Below are 22,240 nucleotides of genomic sequence, written 5' to 3'. Positions count from 1 at the left end.
GTTCAAACGCAGAGCTCAGTATGCTAGTTCTTATCTTCATGAGTGAGGAACAGGAATTTTTTAGAGCCCGAATAATACGTTAGTTAGCTGTCACATCCATGTATGCCTTAGCTGCAAGAACAATTTCCACAGAACTGACTAAAGAACCTGCTTTCCAACTATACCTCATCCATTTCACATACTTCCATGAGGCCTCATATAACACGGAAGGAAGAACATTGAGACATGAAGGACTCCAAGACGTGAAATTGCCTTCCCATTGTATTCTGTAATTAACCTCTATAGCTCTAGTAGTTTGCTGCATAATGCTTGGATCACAGTGATTTCTGTATGTTCCGATCAAAAATGTAAAGATATTTGGCGTAAATCTCCTTATCACTGTTTTTTTATAGTATCAAACCAGTAGCAGATGGTAGATAAGTATTATGCTGCAATGCACTTTGGTTTGACTTATTAGTTTCATATATTGAATATTGTCAAAGAAAGTTTTCTTTTTACTAAAATTATTATAAGTGAATTTATTTGGCCTGTTTTGACTTACAATATGGAGAGTATTGTTACATAATATAAATTTAAAATGTAGAATGTAATGATATTTACAGCAAATATACGTATTGTTAGAAATAAACGCAAAAATACTGAAAGAGCAATTGGATACACATATGATTGGAGTATTCTGTTTAAAATCATGCTTTGACAATATCTGATTTGCTAAGGCGATCTCTTTTCTAAAACTGCCTGATAACACTGCGTGAGGATTCAATGGCAGAATTTTGAATCACATTTCACCGAAAATAAAAATTACTTCATTATTATAAAAAATTGCAACATAGATTACAAAAATACATTTTATATATTATTAATTAGCAGAAATTGCGTGAGTTTGGTGGGAGGAGGGTGGTTACAGAAGGAAGATTTCTTCCAGTGCCTTTCCCGGTGGAAGCGTTTTTAGAAGAGGCCAAAGAAAGTATATTTTCTGAATAGAGATTACCAATAAAGATACTAGGTATGTGATGAAACTTTTCAAAGATGTGCTTTTAGGATTGCTTACACCCAAAGAGGTATTTATTTGGAGAACCTGCTCTTAGCTTAAAGAATGTCCAGCTTTGTTGAATAGCGTCACAAGATCTTTTGACCTCTTCATTTGGTGCAGTGAAGTAACTAGCCGATGTTTAGAGTCAATTTCTTGCCTCCAGTAACACAGTAAACAGGATCCTAGTTATACTGAGAACTTTACGTCGGACGTCTTCCTCACCCTTCTACACATTTTCAATATCAAAGAATTCGTGAACTCAAAAAATAACTGATAACATTATATGCCAACTACTCGGAGTGCATGTTGTTGTCTAATCTTACTGACAGAAAAATTACTGTACACTAGGGCTAACATGAACTCACCACGAATTTTACATACTACATGTGTAAGCAGTAAATCGTCTTATATATCCTTGATTGTAATATTAAGTACTATAAGTATTTTCTCGGTGTATTTCCATTTGTCCTTCATTTTAACATTTGTAATTGTCAGACATTTTGTTGGAATTTGGTGGACAGTTGTCGAGAGGTTAGAATGTGGTGAGCAGGTTCAATTGTGACTGACTTTTCATTGAAAATAGTTTCTATTTTAGTACGACTTTAGAATCGTGGCGAATGATTAGCCGTTCAGCATTTCATACCTTTCTCAGATGTCTGCATAAACGAGTACGCTGCTTTTGCCAGTTGCTAAAAGTAGCTTATGTGATACTATATTATCGCAATGCCAGTATTCTTGCTTAGCTGTAGAGTTTGATGTGATAGAAGTACTTAAAGTTGAAATGATATTTGTAATGAGGTATACCATTTCAGTCATGAAATTCCAACTTGTAGTCAAGACAATACGATCGCATATTTGTTTTGTTATTAGCCAACTCTGTTGGTGCTTGCTATCTTCTTAACAGAAAATTCTTTTATTCAAGTCACTTTGTTTTCTTCCTCTGCAGACAGACACCTTTAGTGTACTGAGTTCATAAATACTCGCTTTATCGGTAGGAACTTTATTCCTAATGGGTTATCAGAATATACAAGTTTTAATCCAATGTCGAACTTATATTTAAAGAAACCACTCCGCTCATCTTCTAAAATAAAAGAAAACTAAAAGAAACAAAAATGTTGATTACTACAAAGACTATCTAGATTAAACATAATATTAAGATCCTTGTATATATTAGGTAGCGGACCAATTTAGAACTATTATGAAATAGTGTTACACAGTGAAACATCTTACTAGAGATTGTGTTGTATTTTCGTAGACGTATAGCTTAAGAAAACGTAACGGATGTGGTTTTTGTGATGTCATAAAATAAATGTTACCCATTCAAACAAGCAGAAACTTAAAAGGAATCAGAAGGAAATGTATTGTTCTATGATAATTATGTCTCTCCTTTCATGTCCATAAAGGGTGACAGCCAGTGGCGGATTCAGTATATGATCAAGGGAGGGGCTAAACCATAGTTTGCCGCTTTATCCAGTGTAAAGTAGGATTGAAGCCCATTTTATTTAGTGTATACCTGAGCGTCAAGGGAGCTATAGCCCCAATTGCCCCCTTGGATCAGCGCCTGGTGACACCCATCCCTCTCGCTATGTTATATCATCTATCATAACTATCATAACTAGAAGGTGCATAGCATGCCTGTTACAGATTTTTATAATATAGATTGTCTTGATTACCAAAATCATACAAACAAGACAATTCGGTGGTTATTTAGTTTTTTTGCTAAATACAACTTCGAATACTAAAAGATGACATGTATACTGGTTTTAGTGGATTAAGCATGCAGTAAGTACGTTAAAAATCGAAGATTACCACTTTTCACCTAAAATGCAGTAATGGAATGTCAGAAGCAAATATTTCGACACATATAACTAGTTTAATGCAAACGTAATACACTCTGTGTCCTGTTTTAATTCAAAATTACACAAAATTCGAAAACTCGCTGGTACTTCGTTACCTTGCTAGATTAGATTCGTTGAAAACGTCTCCTACTATGAAGTAATCATACAAAATTAAAGGAGCATGAACATCCAGACAAAATTAGTAGTTGAAGTTTGTTTTCTTTTCCTAAGAAGATCTAATGATCACTTTTCTTCCTGCACTTAAGTTATGTTCTTCCGTTCAGAATTTAGCACATAAAATCACTTTTTTAAAAAACAAAAACTTGAGATCCGAATAAATTAGGTTACAATACTAAATTGTCTTATATTTGAATGAATATGACTGCCTTTTACAAAATGCACATTCTAATCACTGGAATAGAGCTAGAACTTTCACCACGTTTTGATCTTGAAGAACATACTTAAAATACGTCCAGTATGATCCTAATTTATATTTTCGTAAAAAAAATATAGAAAAATAAAATTAGTTATTCGTACATAATTTCATTAGCGTGGCTCTGAATGAGGTTTCATATACGTAATAAACTTATCTTTTGGGCTAACATGAACAAATGAAAGTCTAGATGCACTCAAATTTGCTTCTTAAATCAGATAGCAAAATGGAGAAATTAAACGTGTTGACTTTTAAAAAATATGAAATATATTAGTGTACATTAATTTTGCTATTAATTTAGACCAAAAGTTTAGTAACTGAACACTAGTAGCGTGCTGACCTAATTCAACCCAATCTATTTTTAAAGTATAATTCTTTTGTCAAAAATTTTAGTAATCAAATATGTTATTTATTTAATTCCTGAACCATGAAAATTATGGTTCTTAGTGGACTTAAATACTAATTAAGACATTCTCGATTATTTTCACACATTACTGTTTCCTAATCTTCTAAGTACCCTCCACACAGTACGCCGAAAATCTGATAGAAGTCTAACTTATATAATGTCGATTCATGTGCACATTTGTTCACAAAAAGCGAGAAAGGCCACCAGAACAATATCTAAAGAAAACGCTATTGCGCAAAGGGGTATCAATGTATAAGAAAATAGCTGGTCGGTAAATTATGATAAAACTAACACAAGTGCTCATACTACTTACAAAATGTATAAGGTGCAATAAATACAACACTGAAAATTTGATTATTGCAGAAAATGAGGCCTATTCCGGTTCAGATTATGAATTTTTGAAAGAGCTTAATTTAGTATATTAGTGAATAGACTGTGCACAAACAAGCATTATTCTAATTAACCAAATCCCAATAGTGAGTACTTTCTTAATTAAGAAAAATAAATTTGGTTACAGAAATATGGAAAATTCTCCCTTTTCGTCTGTATTAGCAGACTAACGAGAACCTTCAAACTTGTATTCACTCAGTTTAAAAACTAATAGAGTTTACACAGGAATATAGATTTTCACATATTCGAATTAAGCGTCTTTAGATTCGGAATTTTTGAATAGAGGAAGGTAATTTGGAAATTATAGAAATCTTGTTTTCTATTGATCTTTCGTCTTTGTAAGTTTAAATTTCAATCAATCTGACGGCTATGATAGTCTGTTCGAACAAAGCTTCAAAAATGACACTTTTAACATTTAACATGATCAACACTAGTGGCAAAAGTTGAATATAAATGTTAATGCATGGAGAGAATTGCTCCGTAGGAGTCATGTATAGTAGCCAGTTGGTGGTCTGACGAGACGTAAAAGATTACATTGTAACTGCCTAAGAAACTGTATCTATGAAAAAAATACCAAAAAAGAAAGCCAATAAATAGAGCAATGCATACACCTCAATCACTCTAATTACTAGTATGTTCATCTAACAGAATTGCGTCTTTTTAATAGCACTATCGCATAATCGCATTTTATTCATCAACTTATATGTTTAAATTTATCGCTTCATACAGTACAAAATTTATATTAAACAATTAACGAGTGTAGAAACAAATATTTACTAAAATTTAGCAGAAATGTTCTTAGATATTTTTACCTTATTACACAGGGCAGTGAGGAAACACTCAAAACTCTCACTCCATCAAGACTGCTAACTTTGAAATAGTCACGAAAATGAATGCATATGTCCCTAGAAACGAGAAAAGCAAATTATTAGCACGAATCTATATTAATTCACCCAAAAATACTTTCAAGATGATAGAATATTAACTAGTTTTTTATAATAAAGAAATAATTCAGTAATAACTCTTATTGATCTTTCCAGATATGGTACACATACTATCTCCAATTTTAAACACTAGTAACTCGCATTTAGTAACACAAAGTTGCAGAAAAGCAAGAGGAAAGATAGTTCCTTTTATGTCTACAAAAGGCACGTTCTAGGTACAATGTTGATTACCATCATCTGAATGAATATTCCTGAGGACAATATAACATGCTATTTTAAGCGTAATTACATAATTCTGAGGAAGATGCACATCTGTTAAGAAGCATAATATACAAATTAATTTGTTCCATTTTTTACATATGAAGAGGAAGACGATGATTATCCCAAAGCATGTAAAAGTTTATAATTACGCTGAATAAAAGATTGCTGTTTCTGCCGAAATGTAGTGGAAAAAGAACCAACTTGCATCGTTCTCTTAATTCCTGAGGGTGCTATACTGTACATCAATACCTGACTGTGGAAGATTTTCTATTCAATTTTATGCATTCTGATGTACAAAAACGTTGTTTCACATTAACGTAAAACATGGTACAGAGTTCCAGACCCCTATCTATCCAACACTGACAACCCAATAAACTCAAAGGTTGATTAGTTTAATTCTCTATGTTTATGTAAATGTATTTACACAGGCGTAATTTCACTTGATTGTATTATTCCTGTAATATTGATTCCCGTAGTGAGTCATTGGAGAGACTCAACATTTGAACACCCTGTATCCCGGAAACGAAGCAGTATCAGACCCATGTTTATTTCGATGGAACATTTTTACTTATTTTGATGTCCACAATCACCTCGTCACTTTTGGTCATGCATTAATGTTACACTCTGGATATATATATATAATGTATAACTTCAAATACGTTCACAATGTCATAACATTTATATATGCAACATAACACAATATATGCAAACAATTTTAACATTTATACTTACTGACTAAATTTGCAGCGTTAAGTAAACCGAAACTTGGTTGCAAGTAACTTATTAGCCAGGTTAAGTTACACCTTGCAAAACCCTCGATTGCTAGGAACCTAACAGTCACAAAATTTACTTTGCTAATTTTACTATGAATGACACAATACCTTTTAACCAAGCACTTAAAAAAAATCTTAATGCCTCATTCTTCTTGCCTAAAGTAACCAAGTAAGTTAGTGAAAACATTTTTGCCAAATTACTCGGTAAGTGGCATAAAAAAAGGTTAAAAGAGTCAAGTATGATTTAACTGACTACTAGTAGCCCACAAGATTTCTTCAAAATTGTTCTACCAGAGATTTGGCTACTTTAGTCTTCTTTCTGCAAGTCAAAGTTTCTGTCTCTATTTCTGTTTCTTATATTCAAATCTTTTTATTTATTTTTGTTTATTCTTCTCTGCGAAAGTACAGTCCTCGATTACTTAGTGTATAGCAAGTGAAATCAAAGATATGCATTTTTACTACTTGTGATATTTGAAACATACGTTTTCCATTGATGGAATAGTTTTCAAAAATTAAACTTCACACACTGCAGATCTTGTTTCTACTTTCTTAGATTGTCCTTTTTTCGATTGCATCTTTGACAGTTCGGAGTTCCTTAAGGCTAAAAACAAAATTTGATGTTTAAAAACTTGATTGAAAATAATTAAATATTAATTCATTGATTTTTTAAATTATTCCACTCTAAAGAAGCAGAAATGAGGTGAGCAGAAAAGTGAACGGATTGCAATTATCATAATACGATTTGTCGAAATCTCTGAAGGATAGATACATGAAAAAACGTGTTTAGAACTTTTAATTAAAAAGAAAAAGCTAAACACAAATTTCAGCGTTTCTAGATTTTTGATCTAAAACACCGGTTAACAGTGAAAATGTTTCTGAAATGAACTTAGTCACAATGTGTTAAATTGAGTCCCACAAACACGAAATGGGCAATGAAATGATACCGTTAGCTCTTGTTTTCAAGAAACAGCTAACTTCAGTGAGTGATGGGCAGTTTTCAAGCAATTGTGAAGACCTTGTTATAAAATAGGTACTGCTGAAACCATGGTTCACCAGAATATCATGGTTAATACGTCATTCTGTGTAGAACGATGTGTGCTTTTAAATTATATATCGACCATGCCGCTATCGCATACAAGAAAAGGGAAATTTTAAAAATTCGTCAAATTTCTTTGACAAAATCTTTTCTGGATGTTTGGGACTCTCTAGAGCGACTCTGGGTGAAAGCACGGAACACTAATATGTTGGCATATTGGAAATGTTCCTGCAAAACTCTATTCCGATATCGCATATGATGACCTCATTAATTTTAGTCCCATTTGCAATAAAAAATTAAGGTTTTAAGATTACTAAAATGTAGTACAGAGTACTAAAGTGATAAGCACATAAATTATATTTATAATGATGGTATTCTTGTTTCTATTCAGGTATATTAAAGGTATCTGAGTGATTAAAAAGAGCAATATGCATTGTCAATGTGTCAGCACTACAAACATTTTCTGTTATGCGTGTGGTGAAGTCACATTCGCAAAACGGAAATGTCTATTGATGCCACTTGTGGGAAACGCATGTTTTTTACTATTTTGGTGTGAGAGCAGGGGCCAGGACAAGCCACATGTATCTCATATACGCTCCAAACGTTGCTGCGTGAATCTACGTGCATGCTTAGAAAACCAGGGTCATTCAATGAAGTTTGGCATTCAGATGGTATGTAGGGAGCCAACCAATCATTTCAATGACTGTTATTTTTGTTTGGTAACACCAATTAGACATGTCCAAAAACAAGAAAGGATCAATACAATACCCCAAAATCCCGCCAACCCTCAGACCGATCTCTCATACCAAATATATTTTTGTAGCTAGTCTAACAAACGAATATAATGTGCAAGACGAAGAAGACGAAGAGGACACGATGACATGGAGACAGCACAAGAATTCTCATACGGAAATTGTGCTGCAAAGTGCGTCACTGAGAGACTCACGCCTACTTTCACACACCGAACTTAATGATTTCATTCGAGATCTTTAGCAGCCTAAAAACAAAGCTGAGCTTGCCGCATCAAGACTTAAAGAATAGGACTTATTACAAGATGATATGAAAGTGTCAATATACAGGGATGGTCAAAAGCAGTTTGAGGTTTATTTCACGTAGCAGGATACTCTGGTATTTTGTCATGACGTAATTGGTTTGATGAACAAATTTCATTTCAAATACAAACCACAGGTGTAAAGACTGTTCATAGACAGCTCTAAGTTTAGAATAAAAGTATTCCTGCTCCACAATTCCTATTCTCTTCCATAAGTGCCTATTGGTTATGCTATCTAAATTATATGAAGGAAACTACAAAACATGAAACAAATTTTCGCAGCAGTTCAGTACAATGTTCATCAATGGCAATTACGCAGAAACTTAAAAGCCATCGCTATTGTGTTACGGTTGCAATTGGATTTCGAGAAACATTGCTCTTTTTGTGTGCATGGGATAGTCGGGACAGGTCTTCCCATTACATCAAAAACACGTGGCCTCCAAGAAGGAATTTCCGGTCTGGTGAGAAGAATATACAACATCCTCCTTTAGTTCCTACGAAGAAAATTCTCCTGACTGCGTTACATATCAAACAGGGGTAAATGAAACAGTTTGTAAAGGCATTGAATGAAGATAGTAATATATATTATGTAATATATAATACAAAGTATTGACACCCAATGCTATATTGCAACGGCTGTTTTTAAAAAAGAAAACAGTAGCTAATAAAAGAAATCTGAGGTCAGGTTCGTATTTCTTGCCCCACAATTAGTAATAATTAACTACTTTGAGAAAGGAAACATTCAACAAGTCTTTTTGTTGTTGTTGTTGTTGTTGTTCAGTGTAATGAAACAGAAAGACATGTGGGTGCTTCCTTAAGGTGCCAATGCAAGATCTTCGATTTTTTCCAAAGTATTGCGTCCAGACGAATTATTTACGAAAGGTACAGAAAAAAAATGTAAATTATTACATACAATAGGACACGGGTTACTTCTTAGTATAAATATTTGGTGATCTTACGATCATTCACGTTATCCTTCTCGCTTTCTCAATGAGAGTTGTTACAGAATTATTATTATCTGTATACAGCTCAAATATCAATGCAACTCAAAGATATTAATTCTTAAATTAATACTTTACTTTGCGCAATTTGCTTTTAGGTTGATTGCCATGTAGATAATAAATATGAGATACATGCCAAAATTAAAAATTAAAAAAAATATGTATTTTTAGGTGGACTTTAAAAACCACAAAAGTTTTCTAGGACACTCGAAGAATTGAATATGTATATTTTATCCGAGAATAAAATGTTTTCAAGGTCAAAACTACGGACTTGGATACATATAATATTTGTCGGAATAAGCCAAAAACATTACAAACTATATTCTGAATGAATAAGCATATGCATTAAAATAGAAATGGCTGTTGCCAATTCCTTGGTGCCGTATATCGATTAATGAATCATAGGAAAAGTGTTTCGAAAAATATTCCAATACAATTAAATTAGATACTTGTAGCATAAACTTACATATGGGGTGATTTAAAATGTTTAAATAACTTCAACCGTCATCGACAAGTTATTTTCCAAAGTTAAATTTCTAAAAAAAAAAGTTATGTTTCCCAATAGATGGCAGAAAAATTTTTGGTCTAGCTATGCAACCTAGTTACTGGTAAGAGAGTAACATCCCACATGGTGCACGGCCGTTTAAACTTTGTAAAATGAAGATAAATGAAAGTTTGAAAATGTTACTGCAGTGCAGACAGTGGATACGTGAGTATGGGACTGATCCACCCGAACAAGCATATCTTCCTAATTATAATTGCTAATTACAGTTTGATAGAACAGTTCGTGATGCGCAGAAAGGTCGGTCAGGACGTTGTCACAGGGCTACAAATGCTGAATTATCAGTTGTGGAGCTGGAGTAGTCCCATAAATCTCCATAGGAATATACAAGGAGAGGGTCACGTGACATGCTGCAAGTGCTAGTAGTGTGTACGATTACTGATAAAGATATGTAGGTAGCGTGTAAACATTCCAAGAATGGTGATAGAATTAAATGGCATTGACCCATCTTCCACGATACTACTGTGTGATTTGGTTAGAGAGAAGGTTACGGGATTTATGGGTAACATTATTTGATGTAATGAAGTAAAATTCGAACCTGATGGAACTGTAAAGATAATCCGGGTTGCAGATAATCCCTGCATTACGGTTGAAATACTGCAAGTTTGTCTGGTATAAAAGCGTTGTAAGGTTTGTCTCCCAGAAGATTCACTGTGCCTTTTCATTTTGACGGCAGTTTAACTGGAGAAAAGTATCAAAAATGCTTACGGATTCCAGTTTCCATTGTATTTGAGCAACGTACAGTAGCTGTTTCAATTAGAAAGATTTAGCCTCACTGTGCGATCAAAGTGATATACAAGGATACCTGAATCAAAATGTACCAGTCCAGTACATAAGACAAAAGGCACAAATGAATTTTCCTGTATGTTCTTCAGATCTTATTACACTTGAATTTTTTTCTTATTGGACACAGTAAAAGATTAGTGTATCTCGTAAACCATGCAAATTGGACAGACTTTGGGATTAAATTTAAAAGGTGCATTTAGAAATCCCAGTGAAAACGTTGGTATAAAATATGGGCGACCAATCGTGACTCGTATACAGAAATATATAGTGCTGATGCGAACTAATTTGAACAGTTACCTTAAGCACCATTTGAAACATTTCGTTCGACCAGAAAATAAACATATTTAAGTTGCACTGAAACTTTTCTCTTACTGACATTTAACCCGGTAGACTGAAAATACAGTTACTATGACAGTAAAAAAATAGATATATTTTTTAAAGCCTGGTATATAAATAGATAGATAAATAAACATATAGTCTTACTGAAATGTTGTTCTCCAGGTACCAGAGCTTTCGTATGTTTCTCTTTCGAATTCTAAGGAACAAAATGATTCGCTGTTGTTCAAAGTTTGTCCAACGTCACTCCTCGGAATAACTCTAATCAGCTTTCCTCTCTCTAACCTAGCCGTAAAAAGTTTTTCTTCTGGACTATCTTTTTTCACTTTCTTGCTATTTCCACATTTTCCGCCAAAGGCATAGTAAGCAGATTCAAAGATGAAACAGCAAACAATATCCACAAGTGAAATGACGCTACATCCAAAGAACAAACCACCAACACCTCCAAGAGATACTGAAATATATATACATGTACGAAGTAATTAGAGTTATATTATCTTAACTTTAACATCTGTTCTATTTCACGTTATATAGCGTACTTTGTGCAATTTTCTGAAGGAGCGTTCTTGGATATTATCTTTCAAAGCGTTTGTCTCAAATTGATTAAAAAAAGAATTAAAAATAATTGGTATTAGAAAAGATGTATATTTTGAAAATACTTTTAAAACTATCTCACTAATTTGTTCTTCTAAAAATGACGAAGAGATATTTAGTATCAACTTTCTATTTTTTTTCTTAATAATGTTGTACATTAAGCTTAATAACCAAATAAACCAATCTAATATTAGACGAAAATAAGGATCTTAACAATATTACAATATCTGTGTCAATTCTATTAACGTAAAATATGTTTTTACAGCAAAATTTTGAAATAAATATGAGAAATTTGACACAGTATAATTTATTAGGGCAATCAAGAACACGTGAATAGCCAATAGCCATATTCCCGTGATTGGCTGTTGTATAATCTCTTATGTAGGCCCTATTTAAAAATGGATGAAGGGTATATTGATAAACTATTTAATAATCTAGGGGTCAGGACAAAGATATAAATTAGATCACAGAATGCAATACTATACTGCTAAGTAACATAATAAGAATTAACTTTCCTACGTTCAATATTGATATTTACTAATCTCAGTAGTGCGTAGTTGCTAACGTTCTCGCTTTTTTTGCAAGTGATCCTCGCTTCGATTCACGGTGGAGACCCTTGGTCGAAAAAGTGTAAAATGTTTTTCAGGCATGCCATCCTCAGTGAGCATTTACGTGTTTCCTCATTCAAACCAAGCAATGGCGGGGTAATACCTTACGTTATGGTCCCAGATCATTTTCCTCCCTCTACAGATCTTTATTTCTCTCCAATTCTCTGGATATTGTCATCCCTCATATGTTACGGGCTAACACGTTTATAGAATTCGAATACTCAGAAATCTTATTCCTATTTCTAATGCTACCTAATCTTAATAGTAGAGTGGTGTTCTGCGATTCCTATCTGTTTAAAAAGTGATGTTACAGTTTTCCAAGTTTGATGGTTATTTAATCGGGTTCAATTGACAACAATCAGAACGTAATCCCCACACGTAGAGACGTCATATACATGTCATAGAAGTTTTAACAAGGTAACATGTTCACCCTCATGGAATAAAAATTGCTCTGATTTGGGCAAGTTCTTTAGGTCATCATTTGTCTACGTTTGGAAGTCAGCAGTCATCATTTGGTCTCCACGCGTAGTCAAGTAGGGGAATGACATAATAGGCATAATTTTAAGAAGGGTAAGAACTTAACTTGTTAGACAGTTTGGAAGCAAAATTAATCGGAGTTCAGCCAGATTATTTGATGGTATTTAATGTCGTTGTTTGATCGCCAACAATTATCATTTGATTGCTACGTGTAGTGATGCAATACGCAATATTTAGTACAGTTTTAACAAGTTATCCAATTATAAGAAAATTGATCAGATCTGTATCAGACTGTACCTGTGACTACCTGTAATATTAAACAAAATTATGCCTTTAAAATGACGTGAAAAAACAAAAAAGACTCTGGGTAGGGCTAGGTTTACACTAGCCCCACCCATTCAACCGATTGAGATGAAACATATACACAAAGTTAGTGTTAAATTAATGCTGACGATACCGCATAAAAAGAAAAAAATAGTGCCATTATCAGAAGGCCAAATATATTTGAAAATCTAGTATGTCGGCACGATCAAAGGAAACAATCGATCCTCATTTTTATGATAGTATACATAACCCTAATTTTCTTTCTATGCGGTATCGTTACCACTAACTTAACACTAATTTTTAACATAGCCTACAAAATTAACGCTATTACACAAACGTAAAAAAAGATATGTGTGGGGCTAGTTTGAACCTTACCTCAACCACTCAACCGATTGAGACGAAATATATACACAAAGTTAGTGTTAAATTAGTGCTGACGATACCGCATAAAAAGAAAATTAGAGGAATTATCAGAAGGCCAAATATATTCAAAAATCTAATATGGTGGCATCATCAAAGATAATAATCGATCCTAATTTTTATGATAGTAGGTATACATATCACTAATTGCCTTCCTATGCGGTATCGTTAGCACTAAATTTTGGCATAGTTTACAAAATTAATGCTGTTACACAAACGAGAAAAACGGCACTGATGTTTCCGTTACTGCTTGAAGTGGAGGTTCCAAGTTAACGCTGACCCGAAAGATTTTTTTTACTTGTAACACCTACATTAATAAAGCACGAACGGTAGGTGTTGATGCACTAAGAAGCACTAGCGATGCACTAACGATTGTACTTGAAGTGATCATCAGTGCTTTTGATTTTGGCGTAAATTTAACGCAACGAAAACTTCCCCATGAATTTCTTATGGGAGTTTCGTGACATGTAATTAGCCATATCTACATCAATAGTTAAGCAATTACGAAACTGTGTGCGTTTTCTAGAAGCACTAACGAAGCATGAAGGAATGACACATATTTTTCGTTAGTGCTTAAAATGGGAGCCAAGTACACGCTAGCCCCCAAAGGTTTTTCTATTTGTAGTACCTATACTAATAAAGCACTAACATTAGGTGTCAGTGCACTAGGAGGCACTATCGGATGACTAAGTTTTTCGTTAGTACTTGAAGTGGCAGGGGCAGCGTGAACTTGGCCCCACAAACGGATTTTATTTTAAGCTCCTATACTAATGAAGCACTAAAGTTAGGCGTTGATGCACTAAGAAGCATTAACGGTGTACTAGCGATTGACACTAATTTATCCCACTAACAAGGAGAAACCGTTTGGGGGGCCAATTCACGCTGCTAAAACCATTTCAAGTACTTAAGCAATTAGTGCCATTCGTTAGCGCATCATTAGTGCTTCTTAGTGCACGAACTCCTAACGTTATTGCTTCATACCTATAGGTGCTACAAGTAAAAACTTTGAGAAATAGTATGAACTTAGCCACTACTATAAGCACTAACGAAAAAAATAATGCTATTCGTTAGTGCATAGTTCGAGCTTCTAGAAAACAAATAGTTTCGTTAGTGTTTATAAGAAATTTATGGGTATTTTTTTATTACAACAAATTTCCGCCAAATTCAAAAGCACTCATAACCTCTTCTAGTGCAATCGTTAGTGCAATGTTAGTGCACCAACCCCCTAACGTTAGTGTTTCATTAGCGTAGGAGCTAAAATAAAATATCTTTGTAAGTCTGCTTGAAATTGTCCCCAATTCAAGCACTAACAAAAAAATAGTATCACTTGTTAGTGCATCGTTAGTGCTTCTAGAAAACACTAACAGCCTTTATGCAATTTGATATTTCTGAAGTTGGCCCCCCAAAAATCTCTTGAATAAATCGTAAAATGTGGTAAACGTTAATGCTTAATGTTTTTTAAGTGCGCTAACGATTGCCGTTAACTGTGTTTCTACTTCAATTTGTATAGATTTTGATATATCATAAGTTGGCCCCCACCAAAAATCTGCACCCCCACTTGCATATGCATATGCGTCCTTAATAACCCAGCTTTTAGATTTCGTGTTATATCACCAGTACTATGAAAGCACAAACGATCGCATTTACCGTACAAGCTGCGCGAATGATACACTAACTAATAATACTAGTTTTATCACGTAGTTCAGAAAGGAGAAGAGTGAAATCTAAGCAGCATTTTCTTTGTATCTTCGTAACTATTGAAGTATAATCTATAGTTTAACGTGTACAAACGAGTATAAGCAAAATAACAATGAATGGAATTATTTCTTCATTGGTGACTGAAGTAATAGGATAACATGAAGTTGGACAGTCTCATTAGCTTTTTTGGTTATATCTCTATAATTAATGAAACACAAAGTGTGTTCCACGAGCAAATGATCACAAACGATGCACTGGTCCTATCGTTAGTGCTCGAATTTTAAAGAGCAGGGTCGAGATGCAAACTCAGGCACCTGAGCACAGTTTGTAGAAGTTTGTGCAAAAGACATTTTAGTATGTTCAACTCCAACTACATATTGTTAGCATTTTCAGAATGATGGCCTATGCTCAATCCAAAATCACATCTATACGATAAATGTTACGACCTATTGGTTTTAGCCGACAATTTTCGTTGATGCTCAATTGTGCATTTAAATATAGTCAGTTATAATTTGAAGTCAAGTTAAACCCATCACTACTCCAAAAATTATTATTTGTAAAACATTATTTATCTAAAGAATAGAACTTTGTTTGTGCACAATCAAGAATTGTCTTTAACTAATATACAGCCATTGTTAATACTGTATGTATTAACTTGGATGTGGTGCAATTTGCAAATGATTTCCCATGTTAGTAACAGTGTATTTATGTTACACTGTCCTGTGTTAAGTTTTTCCAAGATGGGTTATTTGGATTCTATTTATTACAGACAAATCAACATTGTTTTAATGTGTGTTCATTCAAACAATTTTGCTATTAATGATCATTAACATGCTAGTAACTTCTAAAATAATCACATGTTCGAAGGATGTAGTAAATCTACTCTATGCCTTTGTAAACTTAATACGTGACGAATAAGCATTCCTAGATAATAACATAAGCATGAAGAGACTTATATTATGAAATCTCTGTGTTCTATAAAATCGTGAGATTATAATTTAGAGACTTTCATTGGACAAAGGAACTTTTTTGTTACACAATTATTTACCAAAATGATCTTATACATCTAAGGTCCATTAGTAGTTTTAAATCAGCAAATCGCTTCCAGATTATACCACTTAGTAACCCATGTAACTATATATATTAGCGTCGGGAACAAACAGTAGTAGCAGTAGGGACACTTATTACAGTGACTGTTTATTATTAAGAAGAGTATGACGTACAGATGTGTTAGCAGTTCAATTATTATGCTTAGGTTTGAAAAATGAAAGATTTTATTAATAGTGTGCACTTAAAATTGAATTCAAACTGAAGCTTTTATTCAAAAGAACAACCACTGAAACTGGCAGTTTTAATTCATAATTCAGCAGACACGAACAAGTAAGATCTATAGATTAAGATTATTAAGGTTTACAAATTTGAATGTTTCAAGTTGTGGTGTTCTGGCACAATGTGAACTGATAACTGTTGTAATATTGAAATTATTATTGCACAAACTAAACTTTTAGTTCGCTAACCAAAGCTTTGATGCAGAAACCTTCACAAACAAAGATATACCGGTTACTATAGTTAATTCGTAATGTATAGGTTTCCGTTTTTCGAATATCGATTGCTTTGGCTTGATATTAAACTAGAATCGGCATTTTTAAATTGCATTAATATTCTAATTATATATACAGAAACAAAACCTTTGCTTCACAAAACGTTTCCTATAATTTTGTAATTATAGTTCCACAGGCAAAGTATTTTTGAGTGACACACTATTAAAAACGAAAATATATGGGATAATATTATTCGTTGTACAAATATTGATTTTTTGTAAAACACAATTGCCAGTTCTGATTCAATGTTAAGCTAAAACAGTCATTTTGAAATCGCTCTAAGTTTGTAATTACGATTTCACAAACGTAACGCTTTCTCTTCCACAAACCAGCAAAAAATAATATCTATTGAATAGGACCATTCACTTGGACATACTCTAATTTAATACAATATTGATAGTTCTGACTTGTCCTTAAGTAGGACTTTCATATTAAAACTAATATAATTTTATAGTCAGTTGTATGAACAAAAATTTTAGATGCATACATAAGCACAGACGAAGAACTATGAATTAATACTATTCGTTTGTACAAATGTTGCTTTACTCCAACACTGATGGATTTGAGTTAACGCCATACTACAACCACCATCTTAAAATTATATAATGGAACATGTTTGCTGCACAAATTAGTACAAAAAATGATTTATTTGTTAAGGCCATCTGTTTCTATAAATGTTAATTTTGTTCATTTTAAATTTCTAATTATAGTTCCACAAACAAAAAATTGGCCGCACAAAGAATTCCTAATACTTGGAAATGACTTTTCGAAAATATTGTTTCTAACTTAACATACATTTTAAATGCTATTCATACTATTCGAAATATAACGATTTCCTTTATTTAAAACTATAACTTGTAAGTGCTTTAAATTAATTCTGTAGATGAATACAATTATCCTACATACTTTTTTTTAATTAAATGAAATTTTAATGTGTTTATCTCTAGGTTATGACATCATTTAACACATTTGATAAATATATATATTACCTAGAACTTCCAAAATTCCATATATTTCATCTCTTTTATAGCCAAAGACTGGAAATGAAGGCATCATGTAGCCCATTCCTGAAATAAATGGTGACCTACAAAATAGAAACGAAACGTAAAGCCAAGAAACGTATGTAATAAATGAACAAAATAAATTAACACTAAATATTTGCTATCCACATGAATCACCATCATAAAATAATTCCCAAATAGCTTATTATATAAGTGTTGTGTACTCTTGTTGAATTCGTTCTCTTATTACAAGACTTCATCAATTGCCTATGCAATGCCAGTAAAAGATACGAGAAACAAATGATATATGAAATGTACAGTGTTTAAACGTCAGTTTTTACTCCATGAGCTCATTAATATATAATTAAACTCTTTTTCTCTATTTTTATATTCTCAATATTTTAAAAATATTATTCAACATCCAATTTTAAACATTTCTCTCGAAATTGGGTGTTTACGTAGGGAAATATAAAACTCAACATTTAAAAGAAAACCTTGTAAATATGGCATGACCTAGGACCATTTAAAATGATAAAGCTCAAGACTTAAATTGTTAACGATTGTTTATTAACTTGACACAGAGAACTTCTGTAAAACATACAGTAATGGTATGAAACCAAAACCATCGTCACACATTAGAGGGAGTTTATTTTTTAAGAAACGTAAATAGATTCATTTAATTCAAAATATAAAAATATCTAACTGTTCTCAGAAAAATAGAGATACAAAGTAGAAATTTTATCCAGTTGACTAAGAACAGATGTCAATGGAGAGCTTTTGTGTACGTGGCATTGAACCTCCGGATTCCATAGGCCATAGACTTAGTTGTTTTTTCACGAATGCATCATAAAATTCAAATATATTGCATTTTTTTACTAATTTTAATAGTAGTTGCAATATTTGAGCGGTTCAACATTCCCATCTAATGCAATGCTATTATACACAAGAAACGAGCTTCGGGTGTTATCTATTGGCATTTTTCCGAGCACTAATTACCTAGGTAACATTATGTGTCCAATTCCAATCAATTACATCCAATAACTTAATTTTGACAAAATGGTGGCTTACCATTATCTTTTCCCGAGCCCTCATTTATAATCAAACCTTAAACCTTGTAAGCTGAACCGTATACAAAGTATGAATGTTCCACAAGAGCTCAATCAAAATATGATTACTTAAAGTCAAATAATTCATTGTAATAGCTATCTTCCTCGTGCTAATATTCTCAGAACGAAGTAGTATTTACCAAAATGAAGTACAACATAAAATATTAATATAACTGATTAGTTCCATGTTGTTTCAAGTGTATAGTATCATTCTTTATCAAAATATTGCTCTGTTCCGCACATAATAACAGCTCACTGATTGTGGTAAACTGTACCATAAACGGTTAACTTTCTGCCATGAATTACCGATAATTTTATTTAGACAAATTCCAACAAATGTAATGATAATAAGAGACTACAAAGAAAATTATGAGAATATTGCTCAGCAAAATTATTTGTTATGAGTGAAACGGAAGTAAAAGTTGAGTAAAAATTACATTCGTAATGAATTATCTCTGAATTTCCCCTGTCACGTGCAAAATTATTTGTTCCATGTGTTATCAGAGTGGATTTTCATGCAAGGATTCGTTGCAATCGTTGCTTACGGTTTCTATGTGTAGCCAACAGTGAGCTGTGTTACCCGTACAACCGTACTTTAACAACTCTCTCAGCCACATAGCAAGCAAATAACGCAACGGGCGCTTGCATCAAAATCCGCCTTTATTTTTATATATTTTTTAAAACTTTAGTCGTGTTGTAAACCCACAATACCTTCTCAATTAACCATATAGTTTGTATTTGGAAACGCGTTTACACTCATATGTATCTTAAATAAATAACATATTTGCATTTAACCTTAATCTTATTTATTTTTTAACTGCATTACGTAATTTTTGTCAAATCTTAGTTCCACATACTAAATCTGTAAAAAAAATACATTCTTAAATATCAAAGCAGATGCACAATTGTTAACCATTTCTTGTTCAGCCCTCTCTATCTTATATATATATATATATATATATATATATATATATATATATATATATATATATATATATATATATATAACATATAATTTCTATACATAAATATAACACCATCAAAGGAAATTGTTTACAAATCATTTTGTTTACATCTTTCACTATTTTCTTCCCTATCTTCTTGGAAACCTAGAAGAAATAATCGATTTTTTCTTCAATTACCGTTTGTGCAAAATACGTTTATAATAATACCATTCGGCTAAATTCTACTTCCGGAAATATACCACAGTATCTCTCAGTAGTGACCACTCCCATGCACATTCTAACTATGCACATAAACGAATTATCCCAATTTCGTTGAACAAACAATTTGCGTAATGTGTTTCCTCTCTAATGAAACTGTATTTCCACTGGTTGAGTACATTCCTAAATTTTTAGGATCATATTTTTCAAATCTAAGTTCAACAAATCGTTTAAACATAATTTTTTCTTTTTTTGATTGGGTAATGTTTGCCAGTTTTAGCATTGTCAGCGACATGGAAATTATTAACTCTTGCCTATCTAGAAACAAAAGGATATTAGAAATCCATAAAACTACTACACCCAAAACATTACTTTCCAAGGGATACGTGCGGGTTGGGCTCCCTTGATAGCATTTACATCATGATTTACATTGGTCTATAATAAAATCCACTTAAAATTGTGAAAAATTTCCTTCTTATGTGCTCTTTTTGTAGAATGCGAACTTGAGTTAAATTGGTGGATCTCTTTTCTTGAATTCTTTTTCGACCCATTTCAACAAAATACTTTTTCCTACGGACGCTTGATCATACAATAGTTCCTATCCGTATGAGTGTGGGTTCAAATTTTACTTACTTCAACGTCTTTATTATTGTGAATTGTTGAAGTATTCTTAATTTCCATAGCTTTCTAATGTAACTTAATGTAAGATAATTTGAACAATAATTCAAGTTAATTTTTTCCCAATTTTATATTAGAGGTGATCACTAAGCTTATTGGGGAAATCTTTAAAAAGAAATAAATGATAAATGAACTCTGCTACGGTATAGACTCATTTTAGTATAAAAATTAAAATAAAAAAATCAGCTAGATATCGTTCCCATATTTGAAATGTCTTGTGCACAGATGGCAGAAATAAGTAGCTAAGGCATTAATATTAACAACGTTCAATTTTACTTAGAATTTTAAAGCCAGTGATGTAAATATGCTTTATTAGCGAACTTAGCTTCCTGGAAAACAATGTATATTTACATCGATAGGAGTCAAAGACTAAAAAGGTATTTGATTAATTCTTTATTGTGTTCAATAGTGGGATATATATTAACTACAAGCAACGAAAACTTGTTGTGTAGATTTGTGATAATCTACTAGATACTTACGACCCTTTGTAAATGTTCAATACTTCATAATTCAGTTCGTCGCATGTTGCAGGACAAAAGCAATGTTCCTCGTCCACACCAGAAATATCTGTAATATAATATGTCAGGATGTTTAGGATATCTTGAATTATTTTAAATATTGTGGACCAATGTTCACTAATATTTAAATACACGTATTTCTAGAACTCTATTCTTTACATATCTTAAAGAGAAAATGTTCCATTATCTAATAGTTAGTGTTCTCAAGTAATTTTTATGCAGAGGTTATGGTGAGTTTTGTTTCGTGAAATATCAAATAACAGAAGACTGTATGTTATAAAACAAATTCATATAAATTAAGTATTGTTGGGTATCATGTTGAAAACCAAGCAACATTAACGGCCATGTTATTGCCGACATAAAACATCAACAGTCTATAATAAACGCCTGTACGTAACATCGAAGACATATAACAAATATCGTCGAAAGATCAACCATCAAAATATATCCAAACCCAAGACATCGAACACCATTCCATCCCTCATCAGAAACTATAACAATATCAACGGCTAGAATACCCATATCTTAATTATCGATAGCAGGACGTCTACGCATGTAATATGGGTATATCCAATGCAATAACAAACATGCAAAATCACACATCGTCAACCCAACCAAGTAGAAATAAAATATTGACTGCTTAAGGATAGATGTCCTTTAATATAGACAGCTAAGACATTTGCCTCAAGCAAAATTGATTAAAACATGAATAGTATAGAATATCGACAAATAAGGCGGCACCAATAGTATTAGGTTGATGCATAAATCTGTAGCGTTTTATGTATAGGATTGTTAGGTTTGTTTGTTTAGTGTTTTATTTACAAAATTCAGTTAAAAACTAGACCAAGTTAAAAAAGCAGCTATTGAACAGTGTAATCTCCATCATTGTCAATAACTTCCTACCAACGTTGGGGTAGTTTTTGGATCCTTTGTCTGTAGAAATATGGTTTTGAGTTTAGGAAGCCTCCAATCAAAATTTGGAGAGCAGTTTCATCTTCGAAGTTGTGTACTTGAATTTGAGTGAAAATGGAAAGGAAAAGTTGAAAATCTGAAGGGGCAACGTCAGGTGAATAAGAGGAAAGGACAATTTCCCATCCGAGCTCTTACATATATAACCGTCACCAGGTTATAGAAGTATTTTTGTGGACGCTCTATATATTTCGGAAAAACAGTAAATATTTTTCGATTTATACTTTATTCTG

The 22,240-nt window shown here is 32.7% G+C and overlaps 1 protein-coding gene across 4 annotated transcripts in view; it reads right to left on the bottom strand.

The window, feature by feature from the left end:
- Window positions 1–22,240, bottom strand: part of LOC145662855 (uncharacterized) — a 426,736-nt gene that overhangs the window by 208,319 nt on the left and 196,177 nt on the right. For all 4 annotated transcript variants that reach the window (XM_081728788.1, XM_081728787.1, XM_081728790.1 and 1 more), the window contains 4 exons: window positions 21,000–21,087; window positions 17,562–17,656; window positions 10,998–11,304; window positions 4,913–5,005 (listed from right to left, as the gene is read on the bottom strand). In XM_081728788.1, the coding sequence (XP_081584914.1) occupies window positions 4,913–5,005; window positions 10,998–11,304; window positions 17,562–17,656; window positions 21,000–21,087 (583 nt within the window). The remainder of the gene's footprint in view (window positions 1–4,912; window positions 5,006–10,997; window positions 11,305–17,561; window positions 17,657–20,999; window positions 21,088–22,240) is intronic.

Source organism: Thermobia domestica, chromosome 10 (assembly GCF_964235325.1).
Source record: "Thermobia domestica chromosome 10, izTheDome1.hap1.1, whole genome shotgun sequence".
In the NCBI taxonomy this organism is placed as follows: domain Eukaryota; kingdom Metazoa; phylum Arthropoda; class Insecta; order Zygentoma; family Lepismatidae; genus Thermobia; species Thermobia domestica.
This window is presented reverse-complemented; position numbering and strand designations above follow the sequence as displayed.